At 40.6% G+C, this 15,702-nt stretch overlaps 1 protein-coding gene across 2 annotated transcripts in view; it reads right to left on the bottom strand.

The window, feature by feature from the left end:
• Positions 1-15,702, bottom strand: part of SKAP2 (src kinase associated phosphoprotein 2) — a 171,441-nt gene that overhangs the window by 16,525 nt on the left and 139,214 nt on the right. For both annotated transcript variants that reach the window (XM_080818192.1, XM_080818193.1), the window contains exons 10-11: positions 5,941-6,018; positions 214-326 (exon numbers count right to left, since the gene is read on the bottom strand). In XM_080818192.1, the coding sequence (XP_080674318.1) occupies positions 214-326; positions 5,941-6,018 (191 nt within the window). The remainder of the gene's footprint in view (positions 1-213; positions 327-5,940; positions 6,019-15,702) is intronic.

Here is a 15,702-nt window from a genome sequence, read left to right on the forward strand (position 1 = left end):
ACACACTGTTAAGTTGAATCCTGTTATCTGATTGTGTTTAAAATTTGATTATATTTCACTTGACAAAATAATTAATTACTGTGAACTCCCAATTGTTAACAAGGACCTAGAGGAATTCCAATTGGCATTTTTCCCCAGTGTTGTAAACCCAGATGCATAAAAATCCAGCTTTGGGTTCACCCTTTACAGCTGTCATCTGGGGTGCCTTCTTACCTTGCTAAGAATGTAAATCACATCACCACGTTTAAATGACAACTCATCGGAAAGAGCTCCTGTGCAGTCCCACAAACCCTGGTAAAAATTCGCATAATCAGTGCTTTTATCTCCTAGGAAGAAGAGAGAGAAAACACGAGTTAGAGCTTTCATGTAATGGGCCCTTAGTTAAAACAAACCAACAGAAATTAAAGGGCTGCCTCAAACCACCAAAACAGGCGAAGAAAAATTCTGTCCGGATTCAAAGAACCCTTGATTACATGGATAGACAAGTCCTACCTCTTACAGTGATCTAATTAAGGACAGATTTCAAAAAGACTTCTTTTGGAATGTCTCTTCTTTTCTTTCTCTCCCTTTTTTGTTTTACCTAAAACCTGGACTTGCAATGTGTTCTCCTCAAACCAGCACCTAAAAGTTCCTTCTCACTTATTTTGTAGAGTGGACCTAACCCCATTCACAACATGTTTTGAAGTCAGTCATCCATGCTGCACGCAGAGCGATATCCACGACACAGGACACACGCATCATGAAACAACCACCTTACCAAATTTCTAAAACTTACCCAAAAAACAGAGACAAAGGGAGGGAGAGAACATGTGAGCATCTGGGAGACCTCATAAACATTCTGTATTTAAATGAACATCAAGGAGCCAATAGGGCACAGACATAACCCAAACTAGGCGACAGTTTTTGTTCATTCATTTTCATTCTAAAACCTCAAGCTGTTTAGAGAAGAAGATACAGTGGGAATAACATAAAGGGTAATTCCAGCTCTTATCTTTGGGGACTTTTGCACCGAGAGCCTCTCAAACTTATTTCTAAAATATTTGAGCAACTTTGAATGTGCCGCTGCTGAAGCGGCATTTTTCAAGATTTCCGTCAGCCCCAGTTTAGGACATCACGCTCTGAATAAACATGCAACATACACTGGAGTTATCAGCTCATCCTTCTAACAGCATAAGCACAATGGATGCGATGTGCTCAAACTGCCATACAGACCATTAACTGATTGATTATTTAGCGCTCTCCGCTCTGTAATACCACAATAAACCGGGGTAATAAATGCTTTGTCACTTATACAATGGGGCTCTCTTGAAACGCGGCTCAGAGTTAAATACACTGGATGCTTTTGTTACACTGAGAACTGTTTCCTGTTTTTAATTTCATGATAATTGAGTTTTGATGAGTTCACGCAAAAAGAATGCAAGTGATATCAATAAGATGTCCGTGTGTTCACTAACCAGGCAGAACATATACGTGCTGACAACTTCCATCATTGGAATGTCATCTCTGAATTCTGAGGGGATAACTGTGGAGACGTGTGCTGGATCAGGGCTGTCATCTTAGTTTTTGTTATATGGCTCTCAAACAGCAGGCTCCTTGGCAAGCCCAGTGCAAGCAGGCACGTTAGCGGGGCACCTGCGGATACGTCCAACACTGGGCAGTTTGTGATGTACACCAAGTGGTAACAGTGTATCAGAAGTTCTGAAAATTCTAATATCCGACACGTGTTTTTAAAAGCCAAAAAGGAAATCTGAGTCATGTGGCACTTGAAAATGTATGAAGACGATACTTTTCAATTGTACATTAAGAAAATAAACAAGGACTGGAATGTGCAGCTTAGCAAAATCCTATTAAATTTTCTCTCCTGGTTTCTAAAAATTCAGAGAGAGGGGGAGAGAGATGGGGGAGGGAGGGAGAGAAAAATGGAGAAATGAGAGGAAGAAGGGAGGGAAGGAGGGAGGGGAAGGGAGAGAGACCGACACCTTTCTGACCTCTCCACTCCCGCATCTGAGCACTCATCACTGATACCAGCGGGGAGGTCTCTGAGCCTGGGAATCCAACCAAGACCTAACAATGCTTGCCGCCACCCTTCATTACATTTTCCCCCAAAGCACATATTAGGTAAATTCTATGAATGGACACTAGAGGGCACTCCCGCTGGACAGATCGCTCCAAACATTGTCAATTTTTTCTTTGAGAAAGAATTACTTAATAATAAAGTGACTGATTTCCCTTAAAAACCACTTATTTAGACAAATAGAGATTTAGAAGTTGAGACATTCTAGTCGGATTAAATCAACTGCTAAATGGGTCAAATGTTGCGCCCCGTGCAGTCCGTCAGTGTCAGTTTAAAAGTCAAGGAATTAGAGCACAGAGAGGATGACATCATTTCACATGCAAGGCCCTCCCCCACAGTCACTGGCCAGGAGGTAAAAGGATCTAAATAGCTGGTTTCCCCAGTCGAGGCTCCTGCGCGGTCCCCATGCTGCTTAGCCTGAGGCTTGATCCAAAAAGGTTAGAGAAACAACACTTGGGCTAAAACTGGAGAAGTTTTGGCTGAGCGAGAGCATCCCGGTGCGTCCCCAGCTGTCCAACCGGCCGCCTGCTCCTTCTTTTTCAGATTCTCTCCCAAGAGCTTTTCATTCAATAGGTTTTCAAGAGGTGGGGAAAGAAGGAAGGAAAGAAAGAGCGTATGGTGATTTCTACCACATAATCCTTATCACTTTGGGGTCTCTCTTCCCCTCGATGCGCTTGGTGAAGCTCCCATTAACACTAATGGGAGTCACAGGAGCACATGAGGGGAAGGGAGACCCCCACCGCGTGCAAGATGCATCTCTCCCCAGATGTGCATCAGGAGCATTTCATTAAATCTCACTGCTGTAAAGAGGCAACAGCGCTAACGATTTGGCAATATCGGGAAAAAGATGCATTTTTGACTGCGCTTTCTATAATCTCGATGATGATGTTACCCAAAGACCAACCTCATTTCTGGGTCCCCTATGTAAGCTCTGTTAAAGCATAAGTGGTTTATGTCACACGACTATATGTACACACACTTTACTATTCTGTCCGTTTCCGAATGCGATACTAGTTATATAAAGCAGAAGAACCAGGACTAGAGATAAAAGCTGGCAGTATGGATTTATTAGCCTTCGTTTCCTCGGGAAAATAATGTTAACATTCTGGGTATGAATTCTAGATACAAAAATTAGGACTTATCTTATTCCTTCAAGAGCGAGCGCCTCTGGTCCACTTTTTACAATTTTAAATTTTAAAATTTTAAGTGTGGCTAACTGTCCTCAAAAAATTATCCATGGATACAGCCTCCAAAGCACAGAGGGCTCACAAAAGTTAGCATCATTCGCCTCACACGCTGAAAAATAATCCGTGTGAAATATGTTTTTAAAAAAAACATACAAAAATGGTATGGAGCATAACGTATAAAGCACAGAGAAGCATACATTCTGAATACAAACAAGTCTGTTGAGTTGTCATTGCTGCATGGATTAATCTTCCCACATCATGATCTATGGTTTCAAAATTACAAAAAAAACCCCAAAACACAAAAACCAAAAACCCACCTCATTACATTTCTTGTCCTGGGAAGGCGTGAATGGTTAAAAAAGACAGGAAAGAAAGAAAAAACAGCCATTCTAAATTAGCCAGCCTGTGAAGGATTTAAACGATGTATTTGCTCCTGCTTTTGAAAACATACAAAAACAGATTATTGGGCAGTATCAGAACTGTTAGGAAAATACAAGCTAAAGTCTGGAGATGCTTTTGCAAAAACAAAAAGATTTTAAAAATATGATGACAAGGACTGAAACGTTCAACAATAAAATAATGGAGAATCTCTTCCTGAGTGGTCTTAGAGGTTTAAAAAGCATTTCAAAAAGGTAAGCATGTTCTACAAATAAATCAAATGGAATCTTTATTTTGTGTATAATTAATAAACATATGTAAGACATGTAAGCTTGAACATGAAAGAACTTCTAAGAAACACAAGATTATGTTTTTGTTTACATATTTTACATTCATCTGAATTTTCTTTTCTCTTTTTAAGTAAAATCAGTCCATGTGAAAAATATATAACATTCTTGAGTAAGGTTAGAAGTTCACGTCATGTGATGCCCAGCAAGATAGTAATACCCTTGTCAACTCACTGCTCTGCACAGCAAACAAACTTCTAGGGTTACATCTTTGACAGCCCAGAGAGAGCAAAGGTCACTGAGATGCAAAAGCATTAAAACTGTTGCTTGAAAAGAATTTCATGTCACTAAAGATAAGAATTATTACAGTGCTTTATGGCTATTGCATGGAAAGCTAGATCTACTTACTGCATTCCTTTGAAGAAAAACGGACTTTTTTCTCCCTTCCCTCAAAGGCAAAAATTTGGGAGAGAGTTACTTTAAGAGGGCTTTTGAAAAATACAATTGCTTTAAGCCAAAATACTTCTGTTTGTGGAAGGAGTATCTATAGGTGTCTACCTTCTACACCTGCACTGAAATTTAAAAAAAAAAAACCTCCACGCTTTTGGCAGAAGCTTTATGACACACAATAAAAGACACCGACTTAAATTACTATTCGGCAGTGTCTTCATGGTTGTGTTCAGCCTTGGCGTTTTACGGCTGCATTTTACAGGACCACGGTGCTCACTTGGAAAGCCTTCGTCCTCACTTCCTTTCTGAAACAAGCAAACCAGAGCCTCCTGTGGCAACCTGCTCCTGCTTTCCTGTCCAGGTCCGGAAATCAGGCCCCTGTTTCCTTTCCACGTGTCACGGTAGGAAGGACTCGGGAAAGCTACTTCCTGAACACACACTTCCTGTCCACCCAGCCTCTGACAGCTGGAGAGAGTGATGAATGAACGTATCAGAGAAGGGAAGGTGACCCTCAACTCCAGCTCTTTGCAGGACATGGGATGATAGGGCAGACCTTGCCCTAGCAGACACGTGGCTGTGAAGAGGTGTAAAGGGCCTGATAAGAAAGCACTCCCCCTCTCTTCTTTCCGTGTAAAATAATTGCTGGTTTATCAAAGCTAACCTCATGCTTGCACTACAGATATGGTTTATCTCCTGCTATTTGGAAATAACAACCCACAAAAAAGAAAAAAAAATTGCCCATATCATGTGATTTTTGTACATAGCATGTAGAGTTATTTTTCTAGTCTCAGTCATAATTAGTACCTGGGGCCATGTGCCAAGTGGAAATGGATAAGGGGAATATCCTTCCTCGCCTTCTAGGCCATCAGTGTCCTTTTCCAATTTCTAAACTGCTGTCACTGGACTCTGGCATTTCTTACCCAATTCATTTGCTTTCTGTGTTAATCATATGCAATGAAGATATGCATGGCCAACATTTAAACAGGCTGCAGATCAATTAGCGGTCTTAAGTTTATCTGATTTTTATCAAAGAAGACAGAGCTGTGGGTCGATTGTCAGAGCCTGTGTCAAGTTGACCTTTTCAGAGATGTCTACATTGCCAGTCCCCTGGGCAACTTGTTGTCCCCTGTTAGTCTCTGAATGGCAGAAGTCTGTTCTGCTCAAGCACAAAGTATACACAGATGTCTATATTACATTCTTATAGGTTTGACAGCAACTGCATGTTGTATCTATAAACTGTCCTTCAGCAGTGACACTTCCTCAATGATGATAAGCTAATTTATGCAACCAAATCTCCTTTGTGCAGAAATGAAAGCTAATTGAGTCATTACAAAGTAATTCAGGAAGGAATACCTTGTATAAATTGGCTTACTTTATAAATCCTTCTCAAGGGTTTCCATGCATCCTAAATGGGACTAAGCAGCTTATCAGCCATAAGATACCCGGATCGAACCAGCCAGCTTCGGGGAGCTGTGTACACGTCTTTGGAGCTGTAGGAAAGTGACCGAAGGAAAAGGGAACAAAACCAAAAGAAGCTTCCCCAGGAAGCCACGCCAGTCGTTACCTGTGCTGCCAAGAGCACTGTCCTGGCTCATCTTCCTTGGTTCCTCCGCTTGTGCAGGAACACTGTCCTCCTCCTCTTCTGTAAACAAGCAGAAAGGCACAGTGAAAGGCCGCCTCAGAGAGAGCAGTACTCACCCCGGCTGACGAGCAAAACGGAAAGTTTAGAACATATAAATATTCCTTCTCCAAGGATGAAACCACTCAACATTCACATTCCTCTTCCAATCATCTAAAGCTGAACAAACAGACCTCTAGCTGTTTCCAGAGAGCAACCTCCCCGGTTGGCTTGATAAAACTCAAGATACGTCCTAAAGCCGCACATACTTGGTTTTAAGTACTTACAGAAACTCATCTGGAAGGCTCCCCAGTGCAGACCCGCCCGGAAATCCGGGGAAGGAACACCCAGCACTACATGGACAGACCCACCACGGATAAAACCGTAGTTCCTAAAACATCGTTGTGGGCGAGGGGAAATGTGTGATACAAAATATAGTTAACCTATAAATCATTTCTTGAGTATCAGATGCTTCCATGTGTTCCCACTCGATCGTCACAGGAGAATACTAGAAGGATCCTCACCCTTCAAGGCAATCCCCACTAAATGCTACTCAGGATCTACTCTATGCCATGAGCTATAGCAGATGTTAAGATTTCACAGATTCTTCTAAATCCTCCTCTTACAGATGACTTAACTGAGGCTCAAAAAGGTACAGAAACATCCACTGCTTGTGATTCTAACTTGGGCTTGTGATCATAACGTCCGTGGTCTTTATCCGGCAATGGAATCAGGCCCCATGTTTGTTATTTCCACACTCTCCTTTCACATGCATTTCCCCCAAGTTATAGGAAGAAACAGGAGAAGATTAAATAAGAAGAGTTTTATGCAGGGTCAATAGACTATATTTAATTATTTTACATTAAAGAGTCATTTATTACATGTCCATTTTCCTCACCTAAGGATTTATACACACTAGAAATATTTAAGGCAGGACATATGAACTAAATGGCATGCCCAAGAAAAACAGAGTTCAAAAAGAATACTTTCAAGAAAAAGCAAAAACGTTATTGCAAAATATGCAAAATATAGAAATAAAGCCATTATGACTATTAAATAATTCAACCAACAAATCTTCACTGGGCATTAGCTACCTGGAAGAGGGAGGTTCTACCAGGGAGGCAAAGACAGTAGAGAGCTTCTGCCCTCGAGAAGCTGACAGCCTACAAGGGACAGAAGAGAGTATCTAAAGGAAAATGGGATGGGGGCATAGAACCTGACATGGGAGGCACAAGGTTCAGAAGGAACGCAGAGTGGAAACCACCCAGGGGGGAACACCACGAAGGCTCTGAGGGATGGAGAAAATCTGAATAGACAGAGATGGGGAGGAGGAAACGTCTAGACAGAGGGAGAGTCATAAGCAAAAGAAAAAGCACAATAATATCCATTTGGCTAAAGAATGCAGTACTCAAAAGGGGAGAAGAGGAGGGAGATAATGCTAGTGGTCTGGGCCAACTGTCGAAGGGCCATCAACATCCGGCTATGGACTTTAGTCCTTTTTTGGTGGCAATAAGCGCCCTAGAAGATGTCTGAGCAGAGAAAAGGCAGGACAAAACTATGCTTGAGGAATGGTCATCGGATCCCATTGTCCCAGTGAAGGAGGGGGTGGGGAGAGAGGCCACTTAGAGTCTGGCTAAAGGGGAAGGAAGTCCTGAACTGCAGGGGCTGGAGGAAATGGAAAGGAGCCAGTTATGAGAGGGAAAGGAACAACAATGGATAAACTTTGTGCCTGCCTAGATGTGGAGGGCTGCGGGAGGGACAGAAACTGAGGATGACTCAAGTTTTAAGCTTGGTTAACAGCGAAATGAGAGCGTCATTCCTGAGGAAAGAATAGCCAAGGTAAGCTACGCTGCTGAGGGAGCTGCGTTTCTGATGTGAGAGATTTAAATTTATTTATCTGAGTGAGAGAGAGAGAGAGAGAGAGAGAGAGAGAACAGGGGAAGGGCAGGGGAAGAAGGAGAGACTCTCAAGCAGACTCCCCACTGAGCGCAGAGCCCAACGCAGGACCGCATCCCACAACCCTGAGATCATGACCTGAGCCCAAAACAGGAGTCGGAAGCTTAACCAGCTGTGCCACCCAGTGCCCCTCTGATGTGAGGGGTTTAATGTACTGGCTGGTCAACCCAGAGGAAATGTCCAGAGGCAACCGGAAAGTTTGGTAGAGAGCTCAGGAGTACAGATACAACATTAGAAGTCCCATGCGAACTTCGAAGTGGTGATTAATAAAATTCAACATTTAAATCAAGCTTGAGAGTTACTGTACTTATAAAACAAACATAGAACTGTTTTCAATTTCTCTAACTCAATTCAAACAAAATAATGAACGTTCAAAAAAAAAAAAAGGAACAGCTGGAAATAGTTGGCACTTTACACATTTTAAGTTGACCCTAATGTTGGCAATTTAATATGGTTCAGTCAAACAGTAATTAATACAGGAAGACCTAAGAAAAACCTAATACTCAATCCTATCTTTTTCCTCTTCAACAAGTTATCTCACTTATGCCAAACCGCAAGGACTGGTTATCATGTATGAGTTCATAGGATGTTTTCATACAAATTTTAAAGCTATTGGGGACATTTGCCGACATTTGGTCCAACCTACTTATTTTATAGATGGCTAATTTTTTTTTAAGATTTTATTTATTTATTTGTCAGAGAGAGAGAGAGAGAGAGAGCACAGGCAGACAGAGTGGCAGAGGGAGAAGCAGGCTCCCTGCGGAGCAAGGAGCCCGATGTGGGACTCGATCCCACGACGCTGGGATCATGACATGAGCCGAAGGCAGCCGCTTAACCAACTGAGCCACCCAGGTGTCCCCAGATGGCTAATTTTTTTTAAAAGGAGAAAACTTTCCTTACTTTTCACACTTTCTCTTTCCCCAGCCCTTCCTCTCCTCCAACTGGGTCACAAATCTGACAGTGAGGAGTAAATTCAAAAATAGTGAGGTGTGCTTGCCCTCAAGTAAAATGCCATGACCACAACATAGGGAGCACTAATTTGGGCTCTTAAGAAGACATGATGAGAAATAGACTCACCACCCAAAATTAATGTCAAGATATCACAAAAACGAATTACAGTAATTGAATGGAAAACTCCACTCTTGGCAAAGTAAACAATGTACTTAGAAAATTTATTACTATGATGTTATTCTTATTTTATTAAAATTTAAGTGCCTATAATATACGCAGTGTATTCTTAAACTAACAGAATAATGATATTAAAATGTTTACTTAAGTATCAATATTTACTGAGAAGTATCCAAATTGAAACCCATGTGAGATACTGACCAAGTAGTAATTTAGAGGAGGAAACGCCCATTTAAAGAAACTTCCTTTCTCCATTTCAAACCTATTTTTAGGTCAGAGCCTTCATACATCAGTTTTTCTTAACGATATTCGAACAACTCATTTTATATTGGGCTAACAATACAAACAGCTTCCATATAAAAGAAAACAAAAATCAAATTTGGTGTTTGCGTGTGTGTGTTTTAATCTTAAGGGGAAAAACTCAGACTGAATCTTGAATAAAGTCTAGTACAAGGGAGATGTTCTATAAATACAGAGTGAACAAATGGGTGCAAAATCATGAAAATAAATCCTACTATGTTCAGTTATTAGCAGAGAAAAGCTCTCCACAACACTCAAAAAATACATAAGGACAAATGAAAATTCTAGGCAATAATCACCTCCACAATATATTAGAAATATACACACATGTCGTTTTATTTAGGTTTATTATTAAACATATTTTATTTTGGTGTTGAGTCACGATGTCATTATACAATACTAATTAATACCTCAAATAGTCCATGTTGGTGGGTTAATATATTCCATTCAACATTTTAATAACAGTAAACAAAAACAGCTCAGCTATGCGGTAAAATCCATCAAACCACACAGATGGTTATAAGGTTTTCATTATGTGGTTTCCATAGCAATCATATTGCAAATCTGGAAGCTTCTTGCAAATAAGCAGCTTGTATTTACATGCCTCTCAGCTGCAGCACAAAACTCTTCAATGTGTGAAGTTATTATTCCAATCACACATTGTTAGAAGACTCATCAGAAGATTTTGTTGATCAGACGAGATGAAAATAACAGTAAACTAACTGCAGAAGATAATTCAAACACAGTCATACATTTACTAAACGAATCAGTGAGTATTCAAAAAATTCTGACAGTCGTCAGACAGTTTTAACATTACACCAGGTCAAAAATACGGAAGTTCCAGCAACAATCAGATCCCAGAGAATCCAAAAGCTGAACTCCACTCTCGCTCCCCTCTTCAGAAGGTGTCTGGCCTTCCCAAATCTTTTTAGGATGACTGCCATTTGAGGAAATGCTTATGTGGGAAAAGTCAAGACCTTTCTTTCCCCCTGCTAGATTAATCAATTTAATTTACAAATTGATCCAGTTCTATAACAGATGGATTATTACCCTAATAAGGATCACAAATCTGTCTAGCTATGCAGTTTTCACAAAACGGCTATTTCTTGCTTACTAATGTTCTTTGTTTAAGGACAAAATAACCCAAAGAGAAAGGCGATAAGCAAATGACACATGCAGCTGACGCTGCTTGAAAGAAGGCTAAAGACGATGGGTTAGCACATCGTGTGTGATGCTCACGGAGGGGATGAAAACTGATTTTACCGTGTTTTTCAGGGAGAAGAGGAGAACATGAGGAAATCTTCTCCTCACACACAATGACTACCTTTCTATAAGGACCTTCAGAAGACAGCTCTGCTGAATTGCAACATATTTTAAGAGACAGAAAACACAGATGCAAAAGCTATGCTCTGAAATAAAAGATTGGGTGTAGATCTCTACCTGTCCCAACTTCATCTAGTTATGACACTGTATGTCTGTCTGAAGAAAAGTTAATATTTTTTGCTTAAATGTTCATGCTGTAAGCACTTATGTCCATGAGGTAACTAAATCCTCGTAACAATCCTATGAGGCAATAACAGGTATTTTTATCATATTTTACAGACAGAGCTTGAAGAACTTGCCCAGGTTCACACAAGCAATCAGAACAGGGACTGAAACTCCAGCATGTGACTTCTCTTCACCTTCTCAAGTTTACAGATGGGATTGTTTTCTAAAGTTTCATTTGAATACTAGCTATTTGTGGACTTGGAAATCATTTTCACAAAAGTGGGCAGATTCTATTCTGCCCTAAGCATTGTATGCAAAGGACATCTCAAGGTAAGCAATTCTTGCAATGATGATTTAGAAACAGGATTTCAAGCTGGGATGCCCCCCAAACACATCTCCTTTCGGTTCACCCAGCTCTCCTTTCACACCTCGCCGGTCCACACCCTTCAGGCCTGGAGGCCAGCACACAGTACTTGACACTCTGGAAAGGTCCCTCATGCAACTCATAATTGAAATAATAGTTCAGTTATTTCAAATAATACTTCATTTATTTTATTATGAAATACTATTGCATCATTTTTTCTAGGCCAGCCAGCTTGTCTTTCTCATTGAATTTCAATAAGGAAAACATGTCTAAATGTAGACAGTTCCAGTGAGTGTTTTTACAAACAAAGAAGTTCCCCCAAAAGAAGTTCGCCTACATTCCAGAGCAACAGATTACCCTGCACGTTTCTCCAGGGGTCTGGGCATCAGGGTATTACAAGCAAGATGGCTCCAGCTGGGAGAAGACAGGACAGACGTGATGGGAAAAGGAAGACCCCTGTGGCCGGTCCCAGCAGTCCGGTGTAAAAGAGGGGAAAATGCAGGGAGGATTCACACAAAGGGCACCTCAGCCCCTCCTCCCTCAGGACCTGGGGCAAGCCCTGAAGCTGGCAGTAGGGGTGAGACAAGCGGAAGGGTGGAATGGGTGTGTGGCCAAGGGAATTCAAACCAAAACCGTGGGGAAAAGTGAGCTCCTTCTGGGCCTATAAATCCTGGACCGCCAGTAAGTTAAAATATGACACTTCTAAAGGATTCTTCTAACTGATTAATAGACTGACATATATTTTACAGCAATAAAGGACGTATTTGTATAAAGACAGAAGCATGTGCCTTTTAGTATGCTATGAAACTTCAAGAGGAACAGAAAGATAAAGACGACTGAAATGGTATATTTTTTTTTCTTTTTTTTTTTAAATGGTATATTTAGAGTCATGTTTACTCTCCTGGAAATTGAGGCACCCTGAGGCCTAAAGTTCTAGTTACTCATGTCACCGTGAGACTATAATTCTCATCTCTATAAAGTACAAAGACTAATGTCTACCCCATAGCACTCCGAATGGGATTTGGGCAGGACAATGACATAATCAGATTTCTCAGGGGGGAAAAATTAGCATGTAGTAGCAAGGTCATTACCTAAGGAGCTAGGTGTTCTGCAATCACTTATGAATCTGGCAACCCCGAAGGTTAATTTGATATCAAAAGCAACCAAATAAGCAATAGTTATTCAATCATACAATCTAATTTTCAACCTTGACATTTTACTCTTCCAGGGTTTCATAGGAAATGGTTATCACTGTACTTCAAAAGCAAAAACAAACACCATGAAGATTATATAGTACATTTCTGTACTATATTAAAGTTAATAATTTATACACAAATCTGAAAACGCAAAAATTTTCACAGACATTCAACTTGCTAACATCATGGTTGGGATGTTGGGGGAAAAAGCTCAAATTCAAGCAAGAATCCCATTTGACAGAATCTGGAGAAAGTCTTCAGGAAAGAAACTGTTAGGTCCCCCAGTAATGGGTCCATGATTAAAGGAGAGAGACTGATATAAAGTGAAGGTCAAGCAAAGCTTTATTCTGCGCCAAGCATCAAGAATCAGACGGAACGTTCGGGGCCACACCTCTTACAAGAGAGGGCGACCTCCCTCTGCTTTACAGACTAGCTTTTAAGGGCAAAGGCCATGCGGTTGGGCCTGGCCATGCACAGGTGGCCAATGAAATTGTAACACACAGAGAAAGCTGCACAGCCATACTAGGTGGCCAACTGAATTACAATTTACCCTAGTAGATATTTGAACCAGCCTATCACCTTGGTCAGAATTGGTGCCCGAAAGGCTCCCAAAGGGTGGGGCCCATACTCCTTTGGTAACTAGGGAGACAGTATGCATCCCCCCCACTGATCAGATGTCTCCACCTGGCCTGACCCACCCTTGTATTTGGGCTTTGTTACTTGGGGCTGGTTTCCGGGCTTGTTTTTGAGTAAGTCCCCTGGGGAAGGGGGGCAGGGACAGTTTAAGGGTTAAACAACAAGGTTATTGTTTAACCTGGATGGAAGTGTTCTGGCTAAGATAGGTCCTTACAAAACCTTAGACAGAATGTAGTTCAACTTCCTTCTGTCATTAACAGGGAACCAGCTTAGGGCACCAAATGACTGGACCAAGGTCATGCAACTGGCACTCTGCTCTTCTCTCTCTCTATTGGCTTCTATGTAAGACACGCTCCAGACATTTCTGGAAAAGTCTCTGTTGCTCCCGAGGTACTTCTCTATTCAGGAGCAGTCTTACACAGACTTGATCATCCACAGGCAATGATGGAAGCAAAGAAAGCACACAGGTTAAAAATAAGGTTTTAATAGGCTAGATTCTGTCAGTTAGAAGTGACTGTGAGTCAGGAAATGATCCTACTCCCAGACAGTGCTAGACATGAGGAAACGACACAATGGGGCTCGTCCTTGTCCAGGGTATTATATTCATACACGCCATGATATGAAATTCTCCTAACTACTCCATAAAGCTCAAACTCTTAGCTTTTTAATTAACATTTATAATAAATTCTGCAGTATTAAAATTCTTTTAACCCAGGAATGTCGAATTATTTCTCAGTTACAGTAACCTTAATTTGGCTCTGGATTTCTGGTACAATTATAATCTGCTGTTAATAATAGTTCTGTTTATTAACCTTTTATTATTCTTGCTACAGAATAAATATCTGTTCATTGCTGGGAGTCAGACAGTAGAGATAAGCAAAAATACATACATATCTTTAAACCATCCAAGACTTATCCAGAACCACTATTAGCATCTTCTCCTAGACCGCCTTCACTCAGTTTCTGGCTTTTCTTCATTCTCATGTTTAATAAGAACATCCCAATATCTACATATTTCATTATCCCCCCATGTTTCTTATCCAAATGTATTTGTATTTTATTATAAGGAATTTGACTCCCTTTTTAGAAAGTCAACTATTTCATCTCAACTTAGATTTTTGGCTGAAATTTTATTCTGTAAAAGAACACTATCTAATGATAAATGAGATGGTATTAAGATCATTTCACCGTAACTTGGCTGTTTTATAAGGATCTACAACTGTCTGCTCTAACCTTAGGAAGAAAGCACACAGACGGATTTAGAGCTCAGAGCTCCTCTGTCGCAGGCTTTGGCTCTGTGTCCTCTGTTTGCTTATGCAAATACTCCCTTTCCTCTGCCCGCACAGCGTACCTCACCCTCCTTTGCAAGAATCCAGGAAAGATAAAGCACAGGGGGCGTAAGAGGAACCACCTCTTATTGGCTCCATCTCCCTGGAGCAACAGTGGTTTCAAGACCCTTCGGGGAAGTAAAGAGTCTATGAGGTCAAAACTATTTTCATAATAAAATGAAGACATTTGCCTTTTTCATTGTGTTAACATTGGCACAGGTGTTGCAAAGCAATGATGGGTAAATTGCTGAACCCCACAGCATAAATCACTGCAGGAGCACCAAACTCACTGTCTTCTCCGCGGCCTTGCACGAGCATTAAAGAAAACAAGCCAGTTTCACCTATGAATGTCCACGATGAAGCCATACACATTATTATTTTCATGTAATATCAACCCTGAGAACATATCTTTTTAATATTCTGTGTGACAAAATCAGAAGAATGCATTAAGCACATTTTTGCATTTCCAGATGTGCAAGAGACTGAGCGGCATGCTGAACTAGCTGCTTTTTTTCATGGAACATCATTTTTACTTGAAAGAATGAGTGACAGACAAACTATGGTTACTCAGACGTGGGACTGTGGCAGACATTTCCTCAGAAATGAACTAAGTGAGCTTGTTATTTCCAAGAAAACAACTGGCATTTATTGCCATGATAAAATTTAGGCTCTCAAGCAAAAATCAGTTTTAGAAACTTAGATCTGCCACTGTAAGCTTGACCGCTCCCCAGTATTTAAAGACTCTTCTAATGAGATTGGTAGTGATATTAATGAGTGTAGTTTTTTAATTTTGCCAATTTTTTGCCAATATTTGGAAGTTCTGCATAATGCAGTGAACCAATATTTTCCAAATGACGAAGGCATGATGTTACAAAAACATGCATGGTAAGAGATCCGTTCAAAGTACAAGAGAGATCCATGAATTTTAATGTAACAAAGTATGGAAAGTTCATTGATATGGTTTTGGATTCCAGCTCTCAAATAACATTTAACTACTATTTGTCCAGTTTGGGTACAGTATCAAAGAATATCTACAACCTCCAAGGACCAGTAAAACACTACCAATTTCCTACTGGAGATCTGTGTGAGGCTGGGTTTCTCCATAGGCTGACTGTACTTAAACCAAAACAACTATCATAAGAGTAAATGAAGACGCAGATTTGAGAGTCTAAATGTATCCTACTAAAATAGACTTTCAAGAGATCTGCCAAAATGTAAATCATGCCTCTCTTTTCACTGATATCTTGGGGGAAATAGAGCAATTTTTCCTAAAAATATTTTATGCTCACATGCAATGGGTTTATCATTGTGA

This window comes from Martes martes, assembly GCF_963455335.1.
Source record: "Martes martes genome assembly, chromosome: 11".
Taxonomy (NCBI): Eukaryota; Metazoa; Chordata; class Mammalia; order Carnivora; family Mustelidae; genus Martes; species Martes martes.